At 43.0% G+C, this 24,633-nt stretch overlaps 1 protein-coding gene across 1 annotated transcript; it reads right to left on the bottom strand.

The window, feature by feature from the left end:
- Positions 1–6,844: 6,844 nt before the first annotated feature.
- On the bottom strand, positions 6,845–24,005 carry c7h10orf143 (chromosome 7 C10orf143 homolog). The gene is made up of 5 exons (XM_002932647.4): positions 23,776–24,005; positions 17,263–17,369; positions 11,930–12,085; positions 11,793–11,849; positions 6,845–7,945 (listed from the first exon to the last, which is right to left on the bottom strand). The coding sequence occupies exons 2-5, from the start codon at positions 17,353–17,355 to the stop codon at positions 7,916–7,918; spliced, it is 336 nt and encodes a 111-aa protein (XP_002932693.1). The 5' UTR covers positions 17,356–17,369; positions 23,776–24,005; the 3' UTR covers positions 6,845–7,915.
- Positions 24,006–24,633: the final 628 nt, after the last annotated feature.

Below are 24,633 nucleotides of genomic sequence, written 5' to 3'. Positions count from 1 at the left end.
ACTTGTACTGAGAGCTATCCCCCTACCCCTGTATTCCCTCACTTGTACTGAGAGCTATCCCCCATACCCCTGTATTCCCTCACTTGTACTGAGAGCTATCTCCCATACCCCTGTATTCCCTCACTTGTACTGAGAGCTATCCCCCTACCCCTGTATTCCCTCACTTGTACTGAGAGCTATCTCCCCTACCCCTGTATTCCCTCACTTGTACTGAGAGCTATCCCCTACCCCTGTATTCCCTCACTTGTACTGAGAGCTATCTCCCCTACCCCTGTATTCCCTCACTTGTACTGAGAGCTATCTCCCCTACCCCTGTATTCCCTCACTTGTACTGAGAGCTATCCCCCTACCCCTGTATTCCCTCACTTGTACTGAGAGCTATCTCCCCTACCCCTGTATTCCCTCACTTGTACTGAGAGCTATCCCCCTACCCCTGTATTCCCTCACTTGTACTGAGAGCTATCTCCCCTACCCCTGTATTCCCTCACTTGTACTGAGAGCTATCCCCCTACCCCTGTATTCCCTCACTTGTACTGAGAGCTATCTCCCCTACCCCTGTATTCCCTCACTTGTACTGAGAGCTATCTCCCATACCCCTGTATTCCCTCACTTGTACTGAGAGCTATCTCCCCTACCCCTGTATTCCCTCACTTGTACTGAGAGCTATCTCCCCTACCCCTGTATTCCCTCACTTGTACTGAGAGCTATCTCCCCTACCCCTGTATTCCCTCACTTGTACTGAGAGCTATCTCCCATAACCCTGTATTCCCTCACTTGTACTGAGAGCTATCCCCCTACCCCTGTATTCCCTCACTTGTACTGAGAGCTATCTCCCCTACCCCTGTATTCCCTCACTTGTACTGAGAGCTATCTCCCCTACCCCTGTATTCCCTCACTTGTACTGAGAGCTATCCCCCTACCCCTGTATTCCCTCACTTGTACTGAGAGCTATCTCCCCTACCCCTGTATTCCCTCACTTGTACTGAGAGCTATCCCCCTACCCCTGTATTCCCTCACTTGTACTGAGAGCTATCTCCCCTACCCCTGTATTCCCTCACTTGTACTGAGAGCTATCTCCCATACCCCTGTATTCCCTCACTTGTACTGAGAGCTATCTCCCCTACCCCTCTATTCCCTCACTTGTACTGAGAGCTATCTCCCCTACCCCTGTATTCCCTCACTTGTACTGAGAGCTATCTCCCCTACCCCTGTATTCCCTCACTTGTACTGAGAGCTATCTCCCCTACCCCTGTATTCCCTCACTTGTACTGAGAGCTATCTCCCCTACCCCTGTATTCCCTCACTTGTACTGAGAGCTATCTCCCCTACCCCTGTATTCCCTCACTTGTACTGAGAGCTATCTCCCCTACCCCTGTATTCCCTCACTTGTACTGAGAGCTATCTCCCCTACCCCTGTATTCCCTCACTTGTACTGAGAGCTATCCCCCTACCCCTGTATTCCCTCACTTGTACTGAGAGCTATCTCCCCTACCCCTGTATTCCCTCACTTGTACAGAGAGCTATCTCCCCTCCCCCTGGATTCCCTCACTTGTACTGAGAGCTATCTCCCCTACCCCTGTATTCCCTCACTTGTACTGAGAGCTATCCCCCTACCCCTGTATTCCCTCACTTGTACTGAGAGCTATCTCCCCTACCCCTGTATTCCCTCACTTGTACAGAGAGCTATCTCCCCTACCCCTGGATTCCCTCACTTGTACTGAGAGCTATCTCCCCTACCCCTGTATTCCCTCACTTGTACTGAGAGCTATCCCCCTACCCCTGTATTCCCTCACTTGTACTGAGAGCTATCTCCCATAACCCTGTATTCCCTCACTTGTACTGAGAGCTATCTCCCCTACCCCTGTATTCCCTCACTTGTACTGAGAGCTATCCCCCCTACCCCTGTATTCCCTCACTTGTACTGAGAGCTATCCCCCTACCCCTGTATTCCCTCACTTGTACTGAGAGCTATCTCCCCTACCCCTGTATTCCCTCACTTGTACTGAGAGCTATCCCCCTACCCCTGTATTCCCTCACTTGTACTGAGAGCTATCCCCCTACCCCTGTATTCCCTCACTTGTACTGAGAGCTATCCCCCTACCCCTGTATTCCCTCACTTGTACTGAGAGCTATCTCCCATAACCCTGTATTCCCTCACTTGTACTGAGAGCTATCCCCCCTACCCCTGTATTCCCTCACTTGTACTGAGAGCTATCCCCCTACCCCTGTATTCCCTCACTTGTACTGAGAGCTATCTCCCATAACCCTGTATTCCCTCACTTGTACTGAGAGCTATCCCCCCTACCCCTGTATTCCCTCACTTGTACTGAGAGCTATCTCCCATACCCCTGTATTCCCTCACTTGTACTGAGAGCTATCCCCCTACCCCTGTATTCCCTCACTTGTACTGAGAGCTATCTCCCATACCCCTGTATTCCCTCACTTGTACTGAGAGCTATCCCCCTACCCCTGTATTCCCTCACTTGTACTGAGAGCTATCTCCCCTACCCCTGTATTCCCTCACTTGTACTGAGAGCTATCCCCCTACCCCTGTATTCCCTCACTTGTACTGAGAGCTATCTCCCATAACCCTGTATTCCCTCACTTGTACTGAGAGCTATCCCCCCTACCCCTGTATTCCCTCACTTGTACTGAGAGCTATCTCCCATACCCCTGTATTCCCTCACTTGTACTGAGAGCTATCCCCCTACCCCTGTATTCCCTCACTTGTACTGAGAGCTATCTCCCATACCCCTGTATTCCCTCACTTGTACTGAGAGCTATCTCCCATACCCCTGTATTCCCTCACTTGTACTGAGAGCTATCCCCCTACCCCTGTATTCCCTCACTTGTACTGAGAGCTATCTCCCATACCCCTGTATTCCCTCACTTGTACTGAGAGCTATCCCCCTACCCCTGTATTCCCTCACTTGTACTGAGAGCTATCTCCCATACCCCTGTATTCCCTCACTTGTACTGAGAGCTATCCCCCTACCCCTGTATTCCCTCACTTGTACTGAGAGCTATCCCCCCTACCCCTGTATTCCCTCACTTGTACTGAGAGCTATCCCCCTACCCCTGTATTCCCTCACTTGTACTGAGAGCTATCCCCCTACCCCTGTATTCCCTCACTTGTACAGAGAGCTATCTCCCATACCCCTGTATTCCCTCACTTGTACTGAGAGCTATCTCCCCTACCCCTGTATTCCCTCACTTGTACTGAGAGCTATCTCCCCTACCCCTGTATTCCCTCACTTGTACAGAGAGCTATCTCCCCTACCCCTGTATTCCCTCACTTGTACTGAGAGCTATCTCCCCTACCCCTGTATTCCCTCACTTGTACTGAGAGCTATCTCCCCTACCCCTGTATTCCCTCACTTGTACTGAGAGCTATCTCCCCTACCCCTGTATTCCCTCACTTGTACAGAGAGCTATCTCCCCTACCCCTGTATTCCCTCACTTGTACTGAGAGCTATCTCCCCTACCCCTGTATTCCCTCACTTGTACAGAGAGCTATCTCCCCTACCCCTGTATTCCCTCACTTGTACTGAGAGCTATCTCCCCTACCCCTGTATTCCCTCACTTGTACTGAGAGCTATCTCCCCTACCCCTGTATTCCCTCACTTGTACTGAGAGCTATCTCCCCTACCCCTGTATTCCCTCACTTGTACTGAGAGCTATCTCCCATAACCCTGTATTCCCTCACTTGTACTGAGAGCTATCCCCCTACCCCTGTATTCCCTCACTTGTACTGAGAGCTATCTCCCCTACCCCTGTATTCCCTCACTTGTACTGAGAGCTATCTCCCCTACCCCTGTATTCCCTCACTTGTACTGAGAGCTATCCCCCTACCCCTGTATTCCCTCACTTGTACTGAGAGCTATCTCCCCTACCCCTGTATTCCCTCACTTGTACTGAGAGCTATCCCCCTACCCCTGTATTCCCTCACTTGTACTGAGAGCTATCTCCCCTACCCCTGTATTCCCTCACTTGTACTGAGAGCTATCCCCCCTACCCCTGTATTCCCTCACTTGTACTGAGAGCTATCTCCCATACCCCTGTATTCCCTCACTTGTACTGAGAGCTATCTCCCCTACCCCTGTATTCCCTCACTTGTACTGAGAGCTATCTCCCCTACCCCTGTATTCCCTCACTTGTACTGAGAGCTATCTCCCCTACCCCTGTATTCCCTCACTTGTACTGAGAGCTATCTCCCCTACCCCTGTATTCCCTCACTTGTACTGAGAGCTATCCCCCCTACCCCTGTATTCCCTCACTTGTACTGAGAGCTATCTCCCCTACCCCTGTATTCCCTCACTTGTACTGAGAGCTATCCCCCCTACCCCTGTATTCCCTCACTTGTACTGAGAGCTATCTCCCCTACCCCTGTATTCCCTCACTTGTACTGAGAGCTATCTCCCATACCCCTGTATTCCCTCACTTGTACTGAGAGCTATCTCCCATACCCCTGTATTCCCTCACTTGTACTGAGAGCTATCTCCCATACCCCTGTATTCCCTCACTTGTACTGAGAGCTATCTCCCCTACCCCTGTATTCCCTCACTTGTACTGAGAGCTATCTCCCATAACCCTGTATTCCCTCACTTGCTAAAAAGCCATCCAGCCCCTTCTTAAAGCTATCTAATGTATCAGGTTCCTTTGTGCATTTGGAAGGGTACCTTTTAGATCTTATATATATCATTACACTACAGATTTCTGGCTACAGAATATATTTTTAATGACGTTAACACCATGTCCTTGCGTATCTGTATGCAAGTTTTCATGTTATTAACAGCAACTTACCCTTTGGTCAGTGTGAAAATAATCTTCTTTTTCTCGTCGCATTTCACAGCAAAAGAAAGAAAAAAAGTGCCTGCTGTACCTATCAGTGCTTAGCCCCCCCCTGATTTACCTAGCACCGGATGCAGGTGACAGACGGTTCATAAATCTGCGCGCACTACTATGGGCTTTGTAACAGCGATTCATTTTAATTATGTTTGACATAAAAAGACCACCCACAGATGAGACAATACAGCTGTAAGATACCCAAGGTTTCTGCCGGGAATACTTCATAACTGAAGTGTGTGTTCCCCCACGAGAGTTTAACACCATTTGATTTAATTTTTAATTTTTACATTTTAATCAAAAATAAATCAAACGGTAGACGCGTCTCGCGGGAGACATACTTCTGATTTAAAGCGATGTATGTTTCTTTTAATATGGGAAGCTGGCATTTCGGCATAACTCAGGAATGACACCCTGTGCTGGAATCCCATAACATGCTGCCATAGAGATTGCATTTCTGTAATAGCATAACCATCAGTTGTCAGGGAACGGCAATGCTGATTTTCACGGACAATTGCATTCATGCTTTCCAATGTGGCAGTGATACTTTGACAATGAAAATGATGTTTATTATGAGTCTCGTGATTAATGTATACAGTTGAATGGGAAGTAAATAATTAGATATCACATCAGGTTCCGGCAGCTCACACAAACTCTTCAGCTGGCAATAAATGCCAGGTTTGGACAGGCAGTTTGGAGGACGGTGACCATACCACCCAACCATTTGCAAACAGACAGACAGACAGAAGAAGGTGCCACTGGGACCAATAAGTTTGCATTCTTGCAGTATTGAGGATTATCTGTCCTAATTGAACATTTCTATTGGTTGACGGAAAGGAGGTGAGGAGGAGCTTCAGCTTTGTGGCTCCTCTTCACTTCCTTCTTTTCTATTAACCAGGTGGCAGGTCTAAACAAATAGAACAATACCAAGGTGGTCATCCGCCATTGTATGTGAGCCAGTTGGTTGAAGGACCAGTTGCAAACTACAGCCCCTTGGACACTAGAACTTGCACTCATATTGTGGTGTGAACTTGTAGAAGATATGTGCCAAGGTATCCCCTGTGGGACTCATGGATTGGTAGGCCATGTGTAGTTGTATCCCCGTGGCTAAGGCCACCTTAAGTCCTTGTTCCCAAACTAGCAGAATTTCCTACCAAAGCTAATAAAAGTTAAGCGGAGGCCACAAAACATTACAATGTGGATCTGATTTAGGTTTGGCAGATGTACACTTTTTTTCAGAACCTATTATTTATTTACAGCAGTTTAGACTGAAACTGGTGCCTCGAGGGAGACTTATCAACGTCCAAGTTTGATTTTTCTTTTCACAACTAGAAGTTTTTTTGCACAAAAAAAAACCTTGAATTCGAATCATGTTTCAAAAACTTGAATGTCTGCTGTTTAAGTGCAAAAAACCTGAAAGCTCGAATGTGGGGAATTCACCATCTAAAAGCTTGTGAGCTTCTATAGAAGTCAATAGTCAACAGGAGTTAACCAGTCTGGAATGTAGGAGGTTGTAAAGTATATTTTACTTTAGCAAAGCTTCACATATAAGGTGATATTCCTGCATTGATAATGTCTAAATCTGGCTACTCAGTTGCCTTTATATTGCCATGGCAGCATTCAAAGGTTATCAGGGGTGGGGAGGCCCCTACTCAAATATATTGCTCTGCCATACTCAAATCTCATGAAATCTGACATCATTGATGAGATCTCTTCTCATCCTATATATACATACACACATATATACACACTTTTTTTTTAGGCAACTTGTGTGGAATGTGGTATTGTGAATAGAGATGTTCAAGTCTGCAGCAGTCAGAGGTTGCTCCTGTTTGTTAGATTTCTCCTACGGAATAATGATCTTTTCTAACAAACAGGAGCAACCTCCGACTGCAGGTATATAGCTGCAGCAGTCAGAGGTTGCTCCTGTTTAATCTGATATGCAGTTTATATGATACGGTGACGGAATTCAAAATGACTACCAAAAAAGACATTACAATGATAAATTCTGGATCTTTTTAATTAAAAAAAAAAAAATTTGCAAAAAGGGTGGATCTTACTATATCCGTACTATAAACCAGTTCCACTATTTTACATTATTTCCTGAGCAATCAAGAATATTAATTACAAAACAGTACATTGTATCCCTCGTAGAATTTCGAATCCTAAAAATTATGGAAAGAAATTAGTTTAACTAAAACTTGAAACAAAGCTTCAATTAAAGTGGATTTTTAGATATATTTGTAAAATTCCCATTACAAAAATAAAAAAAACTGATAGTGGTTTACAAATTTGCATAGTGTAGTTAGTTCCCTGTATATGAATCATGTAAACTATAAGGCAAAACGTAAGTGGATACTTCATCATCTCGATCCAAAACCAAGGGTATTAAACTTCGATTCTCTTTACTCTTCTGGGAAGGCTTTCAATAGATGTTAGAACATAGTTGTCAATAGAAACACATACCTCCAACTAAGAGGTTGGGGTATCAGGTCTAGCTTACATCAGTGGTCCAATTTATCCCACAGGTGGTCAATTGTGTGGAGGTCATGGCTCCGTGCAGGCCAGCCAAGTTCTCCCACTCCCATCTCAGCAAATTCTGATTCTTGCATTATTGTCCAGAAGAGGGTCTTCCTTAAACTGATGCCACGAAGAAGAAAGCAGGACATTTTGAAGAATGTCATAGCATGATGCAGCGGGACCGGTGTCCAAAATGACAGTGGCGGCTTAAATAGACTATTCCAGTATGGGGTGTGAGGATACTTTTGGCCACATAGTATATAATGCTAATAATATACTACTGTATATTAAAAAGATAAACTATGTTTTGTCCAATGAAATATATAGAAGCTGCATCTGTGCTCGTGTAAAAGGCCAGTCTGAAAAACAGTCCCCAGGCATTGTTGGGCAACCAGGAGAGGTTGCAAATACACATCAGATACAGTTCTGATTGGTTCTTGAAACAAGTGAATGTAATGAATAAGCAGCAGGTGAGGATGCTGGAATCAGAAAGACCTGTCATTCAGCAGTAAAACCCGTCTGAATCATATGCCCCACGTGCTCCGACTCTCTAAAGCCCCAAAATATGGTTGATGTGGCCCTGAAATAAAAAAAGACAGGATTATCAATAATAACCTTGATGAATACTTAACATGATAAATTCTTCTGGTTCAAAGAAAAAAATTGCTGTTGGCTGCCATATTTAGCTGTGTCCCATGTGGTGTCACCACATCACCAAGCCAGAGGATGTATACTGGAAGCCAGGACCAAGACTAAGTTTTTCATGTGAATGCTCCTCCGACTTGAAGGAAAACGAAACCCTCCTAAAATGTCTCAATACTCTAATGCCACAGGGAAACATGCTAAGTAGCTTTTCCACAGACAGGGAAGAAAGCCATATTGTTGTGTCTTATTCCCATTATCAAAACTACACAGTAGAAACGATGGAAAGCCTGGGAGTAACCATGCACTTTTCTGTCATTAAAGGGATACTGTCATGATTTTTATGGGGTACTTTTTATTCCTAAATTACACTATTTACATAGCAAATAATTCACTCTACAATTTAGCATTTTATTCTTGAACCAACAAATGTATTTTTAGCTGTAATATTGGTGTGTAGGCGCCATCTCAGTGCATTGTGCCTTAGCCAGAGCTTTCAGAAAGGGCCAGTACTACATATTAAAACTGCTTTCAGGTAACCTATTGTTTCTCCTACTCCCAACTGGAGGAGTCCCAAGCCGGACTTCTTACTATTGAGTGCTATTCTGATGCCTACTGGGGGCGGCTATCTTGCTCCCTTCCCATTGTTCTGCTGATCAGCTGCTGGGAGGGGGGGGGGGGGATATCACTCCAACTTGCAGCAGTAAAGTGCGACTGAAGTTTATCAGAGCACGAGTCACATGGTTGTGGTTAAAAATCTGTTAGTGTTTTTGAAAAATGGATTTCATTGCAGGATTCTACTAGAGAAGCTCTATTAACTGATGCGTTTTGAAAAAAACATGTTTTCCCATGACAGTATTCCTTTAAAATTACTCCACATTTCAAACAAAAGTAAAAAGAAAGCCCCTATTTCTCACAAATGTAGAAAATTTTTAAAAGGAAAAAACAAACAAAAAAAACCCCCAGTAAGGTCTCCTCTCTGGGCTGTGCAGCCAATTGACAATGTAAAGTCACTGTCATGGAGGCAGCGGGAGGTCCAGATGAACGAACGTTCGGAAAGAAGTGCCGCTCTGCTGACGCCTTTCAAGAATTCGCAGTGTTTAGCAGCCAGATGTCTCATTTGGAATGAAGCCTTTTATCCCCCGGCCTCCCCTGCTGCTGCCTCAGCTCTTCTCCGACAGAAGCACACATGCAACCTGATGCAAATACAAGAGTCTGCCCCCTGCCGAGACTTCCAGAAACAAGAGGAAACTCAAGGAGCTTTCTCCATGATGGATATGAAAGTCCATTTTTGTCAGCAAAAATAAAAAAGTTACTGAAGAGGGAATTTAAAGGGATACAGACACAATCTGAAGCCCATGGCGGTATTCCAGAAGTGCTATACTGAGAAGCCTACATTATCTGAATGACACTTTGTATTTTATAAAGGCTACAGCAGGTCCAGCTTACAGGCCATAGTCAGCCCATGGTGCTGCTTGTTCTTGGCTATGGAAGCAGGCAGCAGTGTGACTTCCCAAAGCTCTCATTAGGCAGTCATAACTGTATTTTTTAGGTTGCAACAACTGTTTAAACATGGAATGGCCTAGAATTAATACCCTCATATTTGTACCCTTTTAAAATTCCATCTGTTGTTGCATTTGTTGGTAAAAAGTAACTACCAACCAAAAATGAACCCCTCGCCCCTTTCCATGCTTTATTCCCAACTTCAGAAAAATCCAGTATCTGTTAACCCTAGCAACTGGAAAGCTCAACTTCGAACTAAAGAAAATCAGAAAAAGGACCAACTGCAGCGGACTTGAATGTTACTCTACTGTATATAGGAGGAGTAACTCAGCAGTACGTTACTAGACCTGTAGCAGACTTTGGGGCATGTTTACTAAGATTGGAGATAAATATCTCTGGTGATGTTGCCCATAGCAACCAATCAGCGACAAGATTTGAACAGTCACCTACAAGTTAGAAATCAAAGCAAAGACCTAATTGGTTGCTACAGGCAACATCACCGGTGATATTTATCTCCATTCTTATTAAACAAACCCCTAAGTCCCTCTAATTATATTAACCTCATGCTGATAAGTAGGAAAAGAGGATTCAACTTTTATCAGCAGGATTCGGGCAAATCCCAAATGTGCTGCATGCGCAGTTCTCTTTAACCCTTCCGTAGCCTAATTTGCATATGAAAATTAGGATGTGGTTTGGTATTCGGCCGAATCTTTTATGAAGGATTCAGGGTTTGGTCGAATCCAAAAATAGTGGATTCAGTGCATCTGGATTCAGTACCTACCAATAAGGATATCTTGATTATTAAATGGAAGTAAAAGATGAAGGGGTTACTAACAAGGCCTAACAAGATCCAAGATAGTAAGCTCAATGGTAAGCTCCAGTGGACAACTTTGAATGCCTTAATCATTACTGTTATAGGGCTTGCTTCAAAAGGAGAAGTAAAGGCATTTTGGCATTTTATTCCCAATAGATTGGCCACAATGGTGCCAGCTAGAATGCTATATTTATTCTGCAGAAAGCTTTACCATACCCGAGCAAACAGCCCTAGAAGCTCCCTATGTTGATTTAAGATAGCAGCTGACATTAGCTTGGTCTCAGTTCACACTGCAGCTGTGTGTACTTTTTCCACTGATGAAGAGTGTGTGAAGCCCTTGAAATGTTTGGTGTATGTGCACTCTGCAATAAACAGGTTGGAGGTATTCTTTTTACACCAGTAAATCGTTGTGTGCATTTCCTTTTCTGCTTTTGTGCTCATTGATATAAGCACCTAGCCAGGTGCATCTGGCGGATTTGCACCAATAGATAATGGACTAAGTTTATAAAGAGGAACCGTGAGTGTATGGACTTTTTTCTGTGCATGCTGCAGCTCAACCTGCTGGTAGCTCAGATTACAGGACAATTGAGCGGGGGAGAGAGGAGAGATGGGAGGGGGAGGAGGAGAAGGGATGGGGAGAGAGGAGCAAACTGAGCAGACTTGTGCCGTGATTTATCCAAGAGACGGAAGTCTGACACAGAAGAATATGTGTACACAAAAGAAGAAACAACATCCTGTGTTTCTTTTGATAGAGTGCAGTTTTTCCGTGAGTGCTTATGGCTGTATTTACATAGACCTTTCTGATAAAGCTTACTTAGATTTTACCTTTCCTTCTCCTTTAAACTGTGGGCTGGTACAGTAAATTTAGTATATAAAATTACAGCATTTCTAGCCATAAAAATAATTTTTCGACTTTAGTTCTCTTATATTTATTTTGACATCCCATACAAAATGGGCATTTCATGTAAGTGACTGTTCTGCGTCTATCACACCAGGGCAAATTACAATTACCAACAAAGCTAACAAGTGTTCCTCGGCTGCAGTCCTTTATTTACTAGGCTAGGATAAAACGAGCGAGGATGTCAGGCATCATCACTTCTCCGATTTCTCTATTATTCTTATTAAATGTTCGTCAGCCCGTAGACTCGGGCGGTGAGAGTAATAAATGGATAAACATTATCGGTAGCGGAATAATGTATTTTTGAACGTTATTTATAAGTTATACAATCAATACCAGCACAGAGATAAAAATCCACTTGCACCGTCTCTACATTCCTATTCTCATTATTGCCACGTTCAATATTTATTTGTCCAAATCAACATAAAATGCCATTTTGTTATTTCAATGTCCTCCCCTTCTTAAAATCCATTAAAAATGTCTCCTTTAAAATTGTATGCTAACCCCGCTACCTATTCCCACAACAAGTCACTCTCATCTCTCATACTTTTCATTTCAATATATACTTACAGATTCCCCAGCAATACATCTTGGACAAGGCTGGCCAGAGCCCATGCTGCCAGGAACCTGAAGTGAAATACAATATTAGAACACAATGATCCATGTATAAAGCTTTATAATGCAGAACGCAGGGACACTATTCTTACCACCATATTCTGGTGCCTCTGTGGTGTCAAGGTCTGGAAAGAGTCCTTATTGGCTGCCATTTGCATTTGTAAGTACACCATGTCACATTCATTCAGCTGGTTGAGTAAAATGCCATCTCCGTTAGTAAGGTTCTCCAGGCCTCTGCATGTGCGCTTCTGCAAAAACAAATATATGTATGGTAAAACAGAAATGTATGGGTTTTCTAACTGCACACATTACAAAGTTGTGATTTCATTGCATAGCTGTGTCACAGAAATACACTATATGGTGAACCATATCTGGATAACACTTCTACTATACAAATTGGCTATTTGAGCCTACACAGGTGCCCCTACTATATACAATGACACATAGGTGTCTTCTACTTTGTTTGAGGAAGGCTCTTCCCTGTTCCAGCATAATACTACCCCCGCGCACAAAGTGAGATCCATACTAAATGATTTTGCTCAGATGGAAGCAGAAGAACCTGACTGGCCTGCACCGAGCCCTGACCTCAATTCAACTGAAACCGAACTTCATCTCAGAGCTAAATGTGATCCCCAACATCAGTGTCCAACCTCTTACATTCGAATAGAAGGAAATCCAACCAACAATGTACCGAAAAACCTTCCAAGAAGAGTAGAGAATGGTATTGCAGCAAAGGGAGAATCAACTTCATGGTTTGGGAAAGAGATGTTGGACAGGCAGATAACGTACCCCCTACTTTTATTTGGAGTCAATGGACTTCTATGACTGTTTCAAAACATTGAAGAAACCAAGTGCCTGTTACCTCCTGTGTCTTCTATGAGGGAGTGTGTTATGAATGGAAAGCAATGGTTCTAACTGCAGATATTATAGTCCTTAAAAGGGATTGCCATGAGTTCTATAGTATAGTTTTTAGTATATTACATTGTTTACATTGCAAATAATATAATCTACCATTTAAAATTTTATTCTTGAACCAATACATTTATTTTTTTGCTGTAATATTGGTGTGTAGGCGCCATCTCAGTGCATTGTGCCAGAGTCTGAACTTTCAGGAGGAGCCAGCACTACACAACAGAACTGCTTTCAGATAAGCTATTATTTGTCCTACTCCACTTAACTGAAGGGAGTCATGAGCCAGACTTTTACTAGAGTGCTATTCTTACATCTACCACTAGGTGGGGCATGGGAGCATTTTTAGCAATACAGGTGTCAGTGAGCTGCTATCTTGCTACATTCCCATTGTTCTGCTTCTAGGTTGCTGCCTGGGAAAAGGAAGGGGGATAATATCACTCCAATTTGTAGTTCAGCAGTAAAGTGTGACTGAAGTTTATCTGAGCACAAGTCACATGACAGAGCCCCATCGGCCCAGTCCGACCCTGGCATGTTGTAAAAAACATGTTTTCCTGTGACAGAATCCCTTGTGATCCCAAGTGACCATGGCGAACATAAGATCAGACTCAATGAAACTGGTTAAATTAAACCCTTGAAAACAACAATATGATGAATAAGGAAACTTTTTGATAATTCAGTTGTCTACACCAGACAAACTGCAACTCCCTATGATGCTCTTGATTTACTACTTACAACTTACTCCCAGGACACACCCTATATCTTTTGGCTATCAGAGTAATACCAGAAGCTGCAATTTAAGAACATCCTTGTCATTGCTGGACTTTCTTTGTGCTAACAATTAATTATGAGGATAAACTTCCCCTTTAGGCATTTTCTATAGAAGCCCAGAGTCTGCAATACAGTATATTGAGAGATGTGTTAGGGCAGTGCCAGATCTGACGCTTGGCTAACATGCCACTCCGGGCAGCCTTGTACACATATCTTTTTAATGACTTGCTACAAGCCGTCAAGGTGAACAGTAACACGACTTCATATATTTATCAGACGAGGCCAACAGAGTGCAGCTAATGCAAAATATATGAATAAAACCGAGAGTACTCAGGGCATTATCCAGACAGAGACTTTTTCTTGTTGGACAGGTGACCCTTCTGCTTTGGATTACATGTGAATCATTTAATCCACCAGTGGCCGGCAGGTCCCACAGAAAGCACTAATGGACTATACATTTGCACTTAGCATTGGAAAATGCTTCCAGATACCATCAGCATTAATTCTGGTCTACTAACCGGTGCGACCGTACGAAAACATTATTCTCATTTCAGTTATAACAAAACTGTCCAGGAATCACTGCTGTCCTCACATGGCAAAGACCTGGTTTCATATTGGGAACAAAATGCAGTGTATATCCATAGCCATTTTATTTATATAGAGCCAAACTATTCTGCAGTGCTATCCAGAGATTACACATCATTCACATCAGTTCCTGCCCCAGTGGAACTTACAGTCCTTCCCATTCATACACTATGGTCAGTTTTATAAAGAGACAATTAACCTGGCAGCATGTTTTTGAAGTACAGGTATAGGACCAGTTATCTGGAAACCCATTATCCAGAAAGCTCCGAATTACAGAAAGGCCATCTCCCATAGACCCCATTATAAGCAAATAATTAACATTTTTAAAAATGATTTACTTTTTCTCTGTAATAATAAAACAGTACCTGTACTTGATCCCAACTAAGATATAATTACCCCTTATTGGGGGCAGAACAGCCCTATTGGGTTTATTTAATGGTTAAATGATTCACTTTTCTCTGTAATAATAAAACAGTACCTGTACTTGATCCCAACTAAGATATAATTACCCCTTATTGGGGGCAGAACAGTCCTATTGGGTTTATTTAATGGTTAAAGGATTCCCTTTTCTCTGTAATAATAAAACAGTACCTGTACTTGATCCCAACTAAGATATAATTACCCCTTATTGGGGGCAGAACAGCCCTATTGGGTTTATTTCATGGTTAAATGATTCCCTTTTCTCTGTAATAATAAAACAGTACCTGTACTTGATCCCAACTAAGATATAATTACCCCTTATTGGGGGCAGAACAGCCCTATTGGGTTTATTTAATGGTTAAAGGATTCCCTTTTCTCTGTAATAATAAAACAGTACCTGTACTTGATCCCAACTAAGATATAATTACCCCTTATTGGGGGCAGAACAGCCCTATTGGGTTTATTTAATGGTTAAATGATTCCCTTTTCTCTGTAATAATAAAACAGTACCTGTACTTGATCCCAACTAAGATATAATTACCCCTTATTGGGGCAGAACAGCCCTATTGGGTTTATTTAATGGTTAAATGATTCCCTTTTCTCTGTAATAATAAAACAGTACCTGTACTTGATCCCAACTAAGATATAATTAATCCTTATTGGAGGCAAAACAAGCCTATTGGGTTTATTTAATGTTTAAATGATTATTTAGTAGACTCAAGGTATGGAGATGCAAATTACGGAAAGACCCCTTATCCGGAAAACCCCAGGTCCCGAGCATTCAGGATAACAGGTCCCATACCTGTATGTGATAAAAACTACCCGGAGCAATATGTTCTAAAATACTACAATTCCTATGATGCAGTAAGAAAAGGGTCAGCTAGGGTTGTCACCTTTTCTAGCAAAAAATACCGGCCTTCATATATTTTTGCCTTTTTTTACCTATTAATAACAATGGCATCAAGCATCATTTTTACTGGCCAGGTGGCAACCCTAGGGTCAGCTAGAACTTGATGTAAACACTTGCTGCTGCCATCACCTTGGCTGAAATGTCTACAGACAGAGGGCATCTTTATTTCTATGGAAAAACATCAGTTCCCATGATGCACTATGAACTATTCAATGGGCTAGGAGGGCAGCTAGTCCATTAGCATTATTTAAAGCACCCTGTTATGTTCCTGGTCTACCCACTTATCCCCAGTCCAACCCACAACTGACAGTTTCTAAAGATTTATCAAGCCCAGAGGCAATGCTGCTGCCCTGACTGCTCTGGGGCAGAATTGCCCATGACCCCCCCCCCCCACTTGCTTACCATTCAGAGCCTCAGCACTGTTCGAGTGGGGGGCTGCATCCCTAATACCAGAGCGTGCAGTTGTGTTCTGTAAACTAGAAGGGCTGAATTTTTAATTTCAGAATCATAATTTTGTTACCAGGAGTAACTTTTTGCCACCCCTAGTCAGGCCATGCACTGTTTACATTACAGACACTGCAGTTTATCTGCTAAACTTTCCCTAGTATCAATATACTCAATATATATATTTTATATAATATATATTTCAAGACTACTTAAAGGGGACCTGTCACCCTAAGAAAAAACTCCAAATTCTTTTCTATCATGCTAGTTGAGCAAAATAAACCGTATTTACACCATACAGATAGTATAAATCTTGTTTCCTTCAGTCTTGGAACTATTCAATGACAGCAAGCAGGCAGCTGCCATTTTGTGGACACTGTTAGTAAGGCAAGCTTTGCATCACACCAAAATCTTGTTGGAGGACCAGATGCCCATACCCATGCACTGGCTGCTACATAGTTAGGTGATGGGGAGGGAGGGGAAAAGTGTGAAGTGCAGTGACATATAAGAAGTGCTGAATGGAAAGCTAAAGGTATTGTCTGCCCCGCCTCTATGCCTAAGGCATAGAGGCGGGGCAGGCAATATATGATTGACAGCTGGGATTTTTAAATGCCTTTATAATGGGTTTGAATGTGTTATTTAAAAAAAGGAATTTGGGTTTCATGTTTAACTTTAAAAGGACTTTTATTATTCAGCTTTTTATGTCTGGGTGACAGGTCCACTTTAAGGCCATAGAAACTGAACCCACTTTTTTGGGTTCGGCCGAATCCCCCCCCCCCCCCCCATGGATTCTGCTGAATCCGAATTAGCATATGCTAACTAGGATCGGGAAGGGCTAAAAATGGCCCCCTACCGGCTGAATGCTAATTAGCATGTGCTAATTTATTAATTAATTAGGATTCGGATTCGATTCGGCCAAAACCAAATCCTTCAAAAAAAAAAAAAAAAAGGCTGGATTCGGCCTGAATCCCGAACCGAATCCGGGACTCAGTGCATCCCTAATAGAGCAATACAGAAAGTGTTTTTTATGCTTGGCTAACCCCACCTAAACACTGTACACTTTCCATTAAAGCCTTTGTATAGTTAAAGTACAGAACAGAGCCGGGTAAACAAAGCCTGCCTCACTGCCTGCGCTCCATAGACCCACCGCTTCCTCTGCAGAACCCTGATCATTAAACTTGTAAATATACATTGGAAGAACTGGATTCCTGGCTTTCAAGAGTCAGAACCAGCAGTGTAGAAAAGGGTATAACTGTATATAGTAAAGTTACTTAGAATTACATTTCCTTCCATTAGGCAAAAAAAGAAAGAAAAAAGCATCGCAAAAGTGTATAAAGTATATATTTTTTTTATATGGAATTTAAAAACTGCAACTTTGCAACTTACACTGTTTGGAAATTCTCCAATGTCATCCATGCAGTGACGTTTGCGCACATGAGCCAAGTCCAGTTCCATAGCCATGTCCCCGCAAATGTCCATCGCGCCCGATAAAGCTGTTAATATATAAAATGTTAATGACAAAAGCTTACATTTATCGACCAGAAAATTGTCTCGTAATACAGGTATGGGATACCTTATCCGGAAACCCAGTATCCAGAAAGCTACGAATTACGGAATGCCCGTCTCCCATAGACTCCATTTTAATCAAATAATTCAGAATTTTAAAATGGATTTCCTTTTTCTCCGTAGCAATAAAACAGTACCTTGTAATTGATCCCAACTAGGATATAAATAATCCTTATTGGATGCAATACAATCCCATAGGGTTTAATTACTGTTTTATTGATTCTTTAGTAGGCTTAAGGTATGGAGATTTAAATTACGGAAAGACCCCTTATCCGGAATACCCTTGGTCCCGAGCATTCTGGATAACGGGTCCTATACCTGTAAAAGAATTTCAAAAGAATTTGCAAAACTGTATTTACACTTACAGGGCTCTATGAGTAAAATGTTATTTCTCCCTTCTGGAGTGCAGGCTGATAGCGCCCCCAGTCTGGATGGGAAAAATAACAGAAATTTGGAAGAAAAGCCCTCCATATCCCAGAATCCATCACATGGAACAAAGTGAGGGAGGGGGTGAGTGGGACACAATGGTCCCAGTGAGTTCAATGCTGATAAATGCAAATTATACACTAAATTGTACTGTAATTGTTAGGTGCCTCCTTAGTATGTTATAGAATGGGCAGTTCTTACCAACTCTTCAGTCGGTCTTGATTTTTTTTTTTTATCGTTTTTAAATTATTTGAATCCTTCCGTGGGGCATTAGCTCTAAGAAATATATTTGGAAGTATGAAATTTGATAACGTTCCCTTTAATAAAACATATACAGGTATAGGACCCGTTATCCAGAATGCTCGGGACCAAGGGTATTCCGGATAAGGGATCTTTCCGTAATTTGGATCTCCATACCCTAACTACTAAAAAAATCAATAAAACGTTATTTAAACCCAATAGGATTGTTTGGCATCCAATAAGGATTAATTATCTTAGTTGGGATCAATTACAAGGTTCTGTTTTATTATTACAGGTATAGGACCCATTATCCAGAATGCTCGGGACCAAGGGTATTCCGGATAAGGGATCTTTCCGTAATTTGGATCTCCATACCTTAAGTCTACTAAAAAATCAATAAAACATTAATTAAACCCCATAGGATTGTTTTGCATCCAATAAGGATTATTTATATCTTAGTTGGGATCAGTTACAAGGTACTGTTTTATTATTACAGAGAAAAAGGAAATCAGTTTTAAAATTCTATATTATTTTATTAAAATGGAGTCTATGGGAGACGGGCTTTCCGTAATTCGGAGCTTTCTGGATAATGGGTTTCCGGATAAGGGATCCCATACCTGTACAGAGAAAAAGGAAATCCGTTTTTAAATTCTGAATTATTTGATTAAAATGGAGTCTATGGTAGACGGGCTTTCCGTAATTCAGAGCTTTCTGGACAACGGGTTTCTGAATAAGGGATCCCATACCTATACATGTGAAAATATTACTCATCATTTAATTTTGCCAAGATAATAACTAGCCTTTAGAGTGGGCAATACCTTTTAAAGCAAATAAACATCCAACACATGCTCTTAACTGGCTTTCAACTCGGGGTGCACCAAATCCGCTCCATAATTCAGCCAATTAATTGGTGCTTAGCCAAATCCAAACAAAGCTCTAACAATCACGTGCTTTTAAATTACTGCACAAGCGAATGTGATTTTATTTTTTTTTTTAAAGGAGCAATATTTGTACATGCACTTGGTAAATACTGTACAACAAACTGGCCTTGGTTATAACTCACAGTCAACAAAATAACTCTCTGTAAATGAGCCTTAAAGTGCTTTTTCTTGCATGGAGGAATAGGCATCCTGGTATATATGGAGCAATGATGGGAAGAAGGAAAAAAAAACATCTGCTATTAAATGCTGACAAATCTACTTTTTGCAGGGGTTTTCAGCTATCTTGGTTTCACCCTCTCTGTTTTGGTCAATTTGTCAGTCCCACTAGAAGTTTCTAAAAAATGTTATGGATATTGGGTAATGTGTGTCCTACAGTTTACTACATCAAGAAATACATGGACCAGGTACACTCACTGATAATCAGCTCACAGACTGAACAGAGAATGTATGAGGAGCGACACACAGTATGAGCGCCTACCCATGGTTACAACTGGAACAGCAGGGACAGCACTGGCCAATATGGTGCTTTGGCAAATTAGATTTTCTAACCTACCTGATTCCTGGACTGACAGATATTCATCAGGATCAGAAAATAGTATGAAATGTTGCATACATCCATGCGTGCACGGGCAACTTTAGTCTGTCAGCTATACATTGGTACTTGAATGACCAGTCTAAAGGTGGCCATACACGGGCCGATTCTAGCTGCCGATATCAGTCCCTTAGACCGATTCGGCAGCTTATCGGCCCGTGTAGGGGCACAAACGACGGGCCTGCCCGACCGACATTAAAAAATGTATTCGGATCGGGGACCGCATCAGCTCGTTGATGTGATCCCTGAACCGACTGCGTCTATAACCGGCGTTCTCATTCAATCGTTTGGGCCCCAGGGCCAAACGACTGAATTAGCCTGAATTTACTGATATTGCCCACCCCTAGGTAGTAATGTGTATGGCCCCCTTAAAATTAACTGGTTTGGTCACAACAAGATCTGGTACTGATGTGGTGGACTAAGGGTGAAGACACACAGAGCAACTAGTAGCAGCTACTTTTTCACAGTTACTGAACTCCAGAAAATACCCTGCCAAAGATAATACTGAGAATTGCCTCTGCTAAGGGCTCTGGTACACGGGGAGATTTTCGCCCGCGGCAAAACTCCCTGCTCGCGGGCGACTAATCTCCCCGTGTACCAGAGCCCTAAAACACACAGAGACAATTATCAGTAAATGATCAGAATTGTCTATTTTAGTAGCTGTGACAAGTAGCTGCGCGTCCTCACCCTAAGTCAGACTGATTGTTTGACCCTAGAGCAAATGACTGGACCGCATTAGGGGAACTGTGCAGATCCACAGAGAGATGCCCTACTGATCAGTCCTATAGATCACTCTGGGGACATCCATTTAGCCCTATACACTGGCTAAAAAGCTGCAACTGGGATGGAAGTGTCCAAGTCAGCAAATTATATCAGCATCATTAAGGTAAGCTTTAGGAATCAAAATCCTGCAGTGATGTAAGCAGTGGGTATCAGGGATGCAGGAGGAAGGTCCCTGCCCAGTAGAGCTTACAATCAATGTGGGTTGGTAACTAAGAGACACAAATAAAGATTGTAGATTTTCAATGAGTTTATAGAACATGTGGGTTTCACTTCCGCCCTAGAATGTCCCTTATTTAGCCACAGATTTGTATATTTAGCACTACTAAGCACTGCACGGGTAAGGGACTGGCAAAAACATCAATAGGAAACAACAGCTCATTGAACTTCAGAATGGTTTGTATTCTGTATGAGCAGCCAGTCCGTTTTACAAGTGAGGGACACTGCAATGGACAAACTCTCCCTGGGAACCAAACAATAAGGGTCTTTATCTGATGGCCATTCACTGGCCGAGACATGCTTCTAGCTGCCCGATGCTGCAGTGCCAGCTCCATGACAAGGAAAGTGCTGGAGTCTTTGTGGCCCTTTCCCCCCTTTATCCTCCCCTGTCTCTCCTTGAGTGAGATATATCTATGGTCTTGCTTGTGTAACATGCATGGAGCCATAATCAGCTGTGCAGTCAGCAGCCAACAAGCACCTTATCTGCAACAGGTTAGAAAGTTCACATTGTCCGTGCAACAGGAGAGAAAGTTGTGCAGTTGAGAAGTTTGGTCTTGCCATGCCACACACTAGGAGAGCTCAGAGCAGACAGCTAGGTCACAGCTGTGGCTACTAAAGCAAATAAAGTGCTGTCTTGTATAAAAAAGGGCATTGACTCAAGGGATGAGAACATAATTTTGCCCCTTTATAGGTCCCTGGTAAGGCCTCACCTTGAGTATGCAGTGCAGTTTTGGGCTCCAGTCCTTAAGAAGGATATTAATGAGCTGGAGAGAGTGCAGAGACGTGCAACTAAACTGGTTAAGGGGATGGAAGATTTTAACTATGAGGTGAGACTGTCAAGGTTGGGGTTGTTTTCTCTGGAAAAGAGGCGCTTGCGAGGGGACATGATTACTCTGTACAAGTACATTAGAGGGGATTATAGGCAGTTGGGGGATGTTCTTTTTTCCCATAAAAACAATCAGCGCACCAGAGGTCACCCCTTTAGATTAGAGGAAAGGAGCTTCCATTTGAAGCAGCGTAGGTGGTTTTTCACGGTGAGGGCAGTGAGGTTATGGAATGCCCTTCCTAGTGATGTGGTAATGGCAGATTCTGTTAATGCCTTTAAGAGGGGCCTGGATGAGTTCTTGATCAATCAGAATATCCAAGGCTATTGTGATACTAATATCTACAGTTAGTACTAGTGGTTGTATATATAGTGTATGTATGTGAGTGTATAGATTGGTAGGTGTGGGTTGTGTGTGCTGGGTTTACTTGGATGGGTTGAACTTGATGGACACTGGTCTTTTTTCAACCCTATGTAACTATGTAACTATGTAACATTCACAGGACAACTGTGCAACACCAGTGCCGGACTGGGGGAGGAGGGGCCCCACCGGAAAACCCAATCACAGGGCCCACCACTCCAGCCTCATCCTGCCCTTAAGCTAATAGCCCACCTCTCCTTATAAATACCAGCACCAGCGCAATTAAGCATGGCACAGTGCACCCCGGTTCCTTAGTACACCACCATGCAGCCTGCCCTTGTGATTGGGCCGGTGGGGTCTAACTGGTTTTCTCCTAGTACACCGGCAGGCCAGTCCCACCCTGCGCAACACAACTGTGGGAATCAGTCCACAAGCAGCAACAGAAAGTTCAAAGTAGTCGTGTTGTGTGGTATAATAGGGTTAGTGCTCATTTTCTAACATAGGTGCTCACTTGCAAAAGTGCAGTTGCCAAGAGCAACAAATCAGGTCATTTTTAATTTTAGGATACTAAATGCTGTTTGGTTACTTTTGGCAACTGCACTGCTGTGCAACAGGAGAGAGTTCAGTATAGTTGCACACTAGGATCAGAGTACTTATGCTGTGGTTTGGAATAGGCGTGCCCCGGGTTAGAAAGTTCAGCACAGTTGTTGAACAGGTTCACTATTCCGTGCAACAGGTTAGAGATCAGTGCATCTGTGCACAGGTCAGGGATAAATGCATTCGGGGAGGGTATCTTACTTTCCTATGAGCAGGGCTTTACAGTGAGGAGATGCAAAGGTGGCCACGTGGATTTGCACTTATCAGTATCTAGAATCACTGCCTGCAGGTACAGCTAAGGCACAAGCTGGAACCCGCCCTACTAATAATCATCTTGGGCAGCTTTCTTAAGTGTGACTGGGTACAAAGGGGAACCTGAAACAGATAATAAATGGCTTTCTGCACGTACAGATAGAGATTGGCTTTACTTTGCCTTGGAACAGTCAACGAAGCACTCGTGGCATATTATCTATGGATATTGTATATCATGTGTATAAGATGTGATACCTGCTAACTAACTATCAATGCCTACTAAGGCTGTCCTGTCTTTGTTTATAAACTGGATCAAGTGCTGGCACACTACTGCCTTTCCTCTCTCTGAGCAGAGGGGGCCCAGTACAAGGTTCCTAATCGGAATTATTCCTCCAGGAATGCAAGCTGCTAATTTAGCTCTTTGATTTTATACTGCCTCTGTACAGACCAAGCTACACAAGATATAGTGTATGAATGCCCTAAGCGCATTACAGACTTTGTGCAACTTCACAATCTCCTTTATCAATGGCTGCGCCGCCTGTCAGCACCCACTGGCACCTAAATATAGATTTAAAGAGCAGATATCTCAGCAATGTATGACCCCAAACTTTTGCCAGAATAATTTATAACCCTTAGAGGTCATTGCATATCTTCAATAACATCCATAAATGACTGCAAGTATATCCCACCCCCAGGCCCTTCAGCTGCTGAGTAGAAATCCCAGCAATCCCTCCTGCAAAAAGGTATACAGGTTGCATAGACTGTATAATATATTGAGCACGAAAGGTATTTTCAAGCAGCCGATGATTGGACGACACTGAGCATAACAGAGGATGCTGGGAGTTGTAGTACAGAGCTATAAAGCCACAGGTTGGTGCTTTGTATTGAAGCTTACAGTGACTGGGGTTTACATAGGGATTGAAAGATAAAACATAATGGAAATTTTACAGTGCAGTAAACAAGTGAACTCAGGAAATACCTTCATAGACACATTACAGTGTAGGTACAGCTACATTGTATCATTATGGGTGCAAGCAGGTACATACATTGTTCATAGAGTTCCATTGTATCATTTACCTGCCTCTCCTGCCCAGGAACTTACCTTTCAAACTCGACAGAGGCCTCCAGTAAGGATGGGGTGAGAGGGTGCAGGAAGGGAGTAGAAAGAAGGGTGCAGGGAGTTCAGGGCGCTGCAATGTACAGTAAGGATCCCAGCATCGCTAAGCGCGGCGAGCAGCTTCCTTCCACTCCAGCACAACGTTGCACGGCCCCGCCTACTAACAGCGGCAGCCAATCACAGGGCGCAGTTTGAACTCAAGTGACGTCATTAGGTCCGGCAGCCAGAGGGCGGGCTTGGAGGGAGAGATACAGAGCGCAGAGCAGTAACCCATTGTTCGCCAAAGGCCTGCCGAAGGGGGCGTGGCTATGATTGGAAAGAACTATTGTAGCCCAGCGGCACATCTGCGGGGCAGGACGGGCAGAGGGAAGCGACTCAGAAATGTGTTTGCCATTTTCTGCTATAATTATAGGTTTAATTACTACTGTTGTTGATAATGACAGGCCTAATTCTGTCTCTCACTAGTGTTTGTTTCTTTTTCAGCGATTGTGGTTCTTTAGTTGTTGCTTAGAAGAAGGGAGTTGTAGTTTAGTAATAGTGAGAGTGCTGCATAAACACAAGGCAGAGAGGATACTGACAATAATATCCCCTGTACTTGTATCCCCTCTCATTCTCTGTATGCATTATATGCTTGTCTGATATACAAGACCTCCAGCTTTCCCATTATTTCATTGATAGAATGTCTTAGCTTTATCCCATCTAAACATCTAAAAAAGAAAATAAGGGCCAGAGATATCACATTTTGTGCATGCAAAATGTCATCTGCAAGTTTGGAGTCCTGAATTCGGACTTCGATGAATCAGCCCCTAGCTGTTGGTTTGGTTCATCCAGAGCGAGTTGGCA

Source organism: Xenopus tropicalis, chromosome 7, assembly GCF_000004195.4.
Source record: "Xenopus tropicalis strain Nigerian chromosome 7, UCB_Xtro_10.0, whole genome shotgun sequence".
Classification (NCBI taxonomy): domain Eukaryota; kingdom Metazoa; phylum Chordata; class Amphibia; order Anura; family Pipidae; genus Xenopus; species Xenopus tropicalis.
Note: the sequence above shows the minus strand (reverse complement) of the source record. Positions and strands in the feature narration are given on the sequence as shown.

Bases quoted from the DNA above. Each gene is read 5' to 3' on its own strand.
- c7h10orf143 (XM_002932647.4), bottom strand. From the start codon at position 17,355: ATGGACATTTGCGGGGACATGGCTATGGAACTGGACTTGGCTCATGTG. The intron at 11,850-11,929 runs GTAAGAATAGTG...ATTTCACTTCAG, and splicing joins AGAGGCACCAGAATATGGTG to GTTCCTGGCAGCATGGGCTC. The intron at 7,946-11,792 runs GTAAGTATATAT...TTTTTATTTCAG, and splicing joins GATGTATTGCTGGGGAATCT to GGCCACATCAACCATATTTT.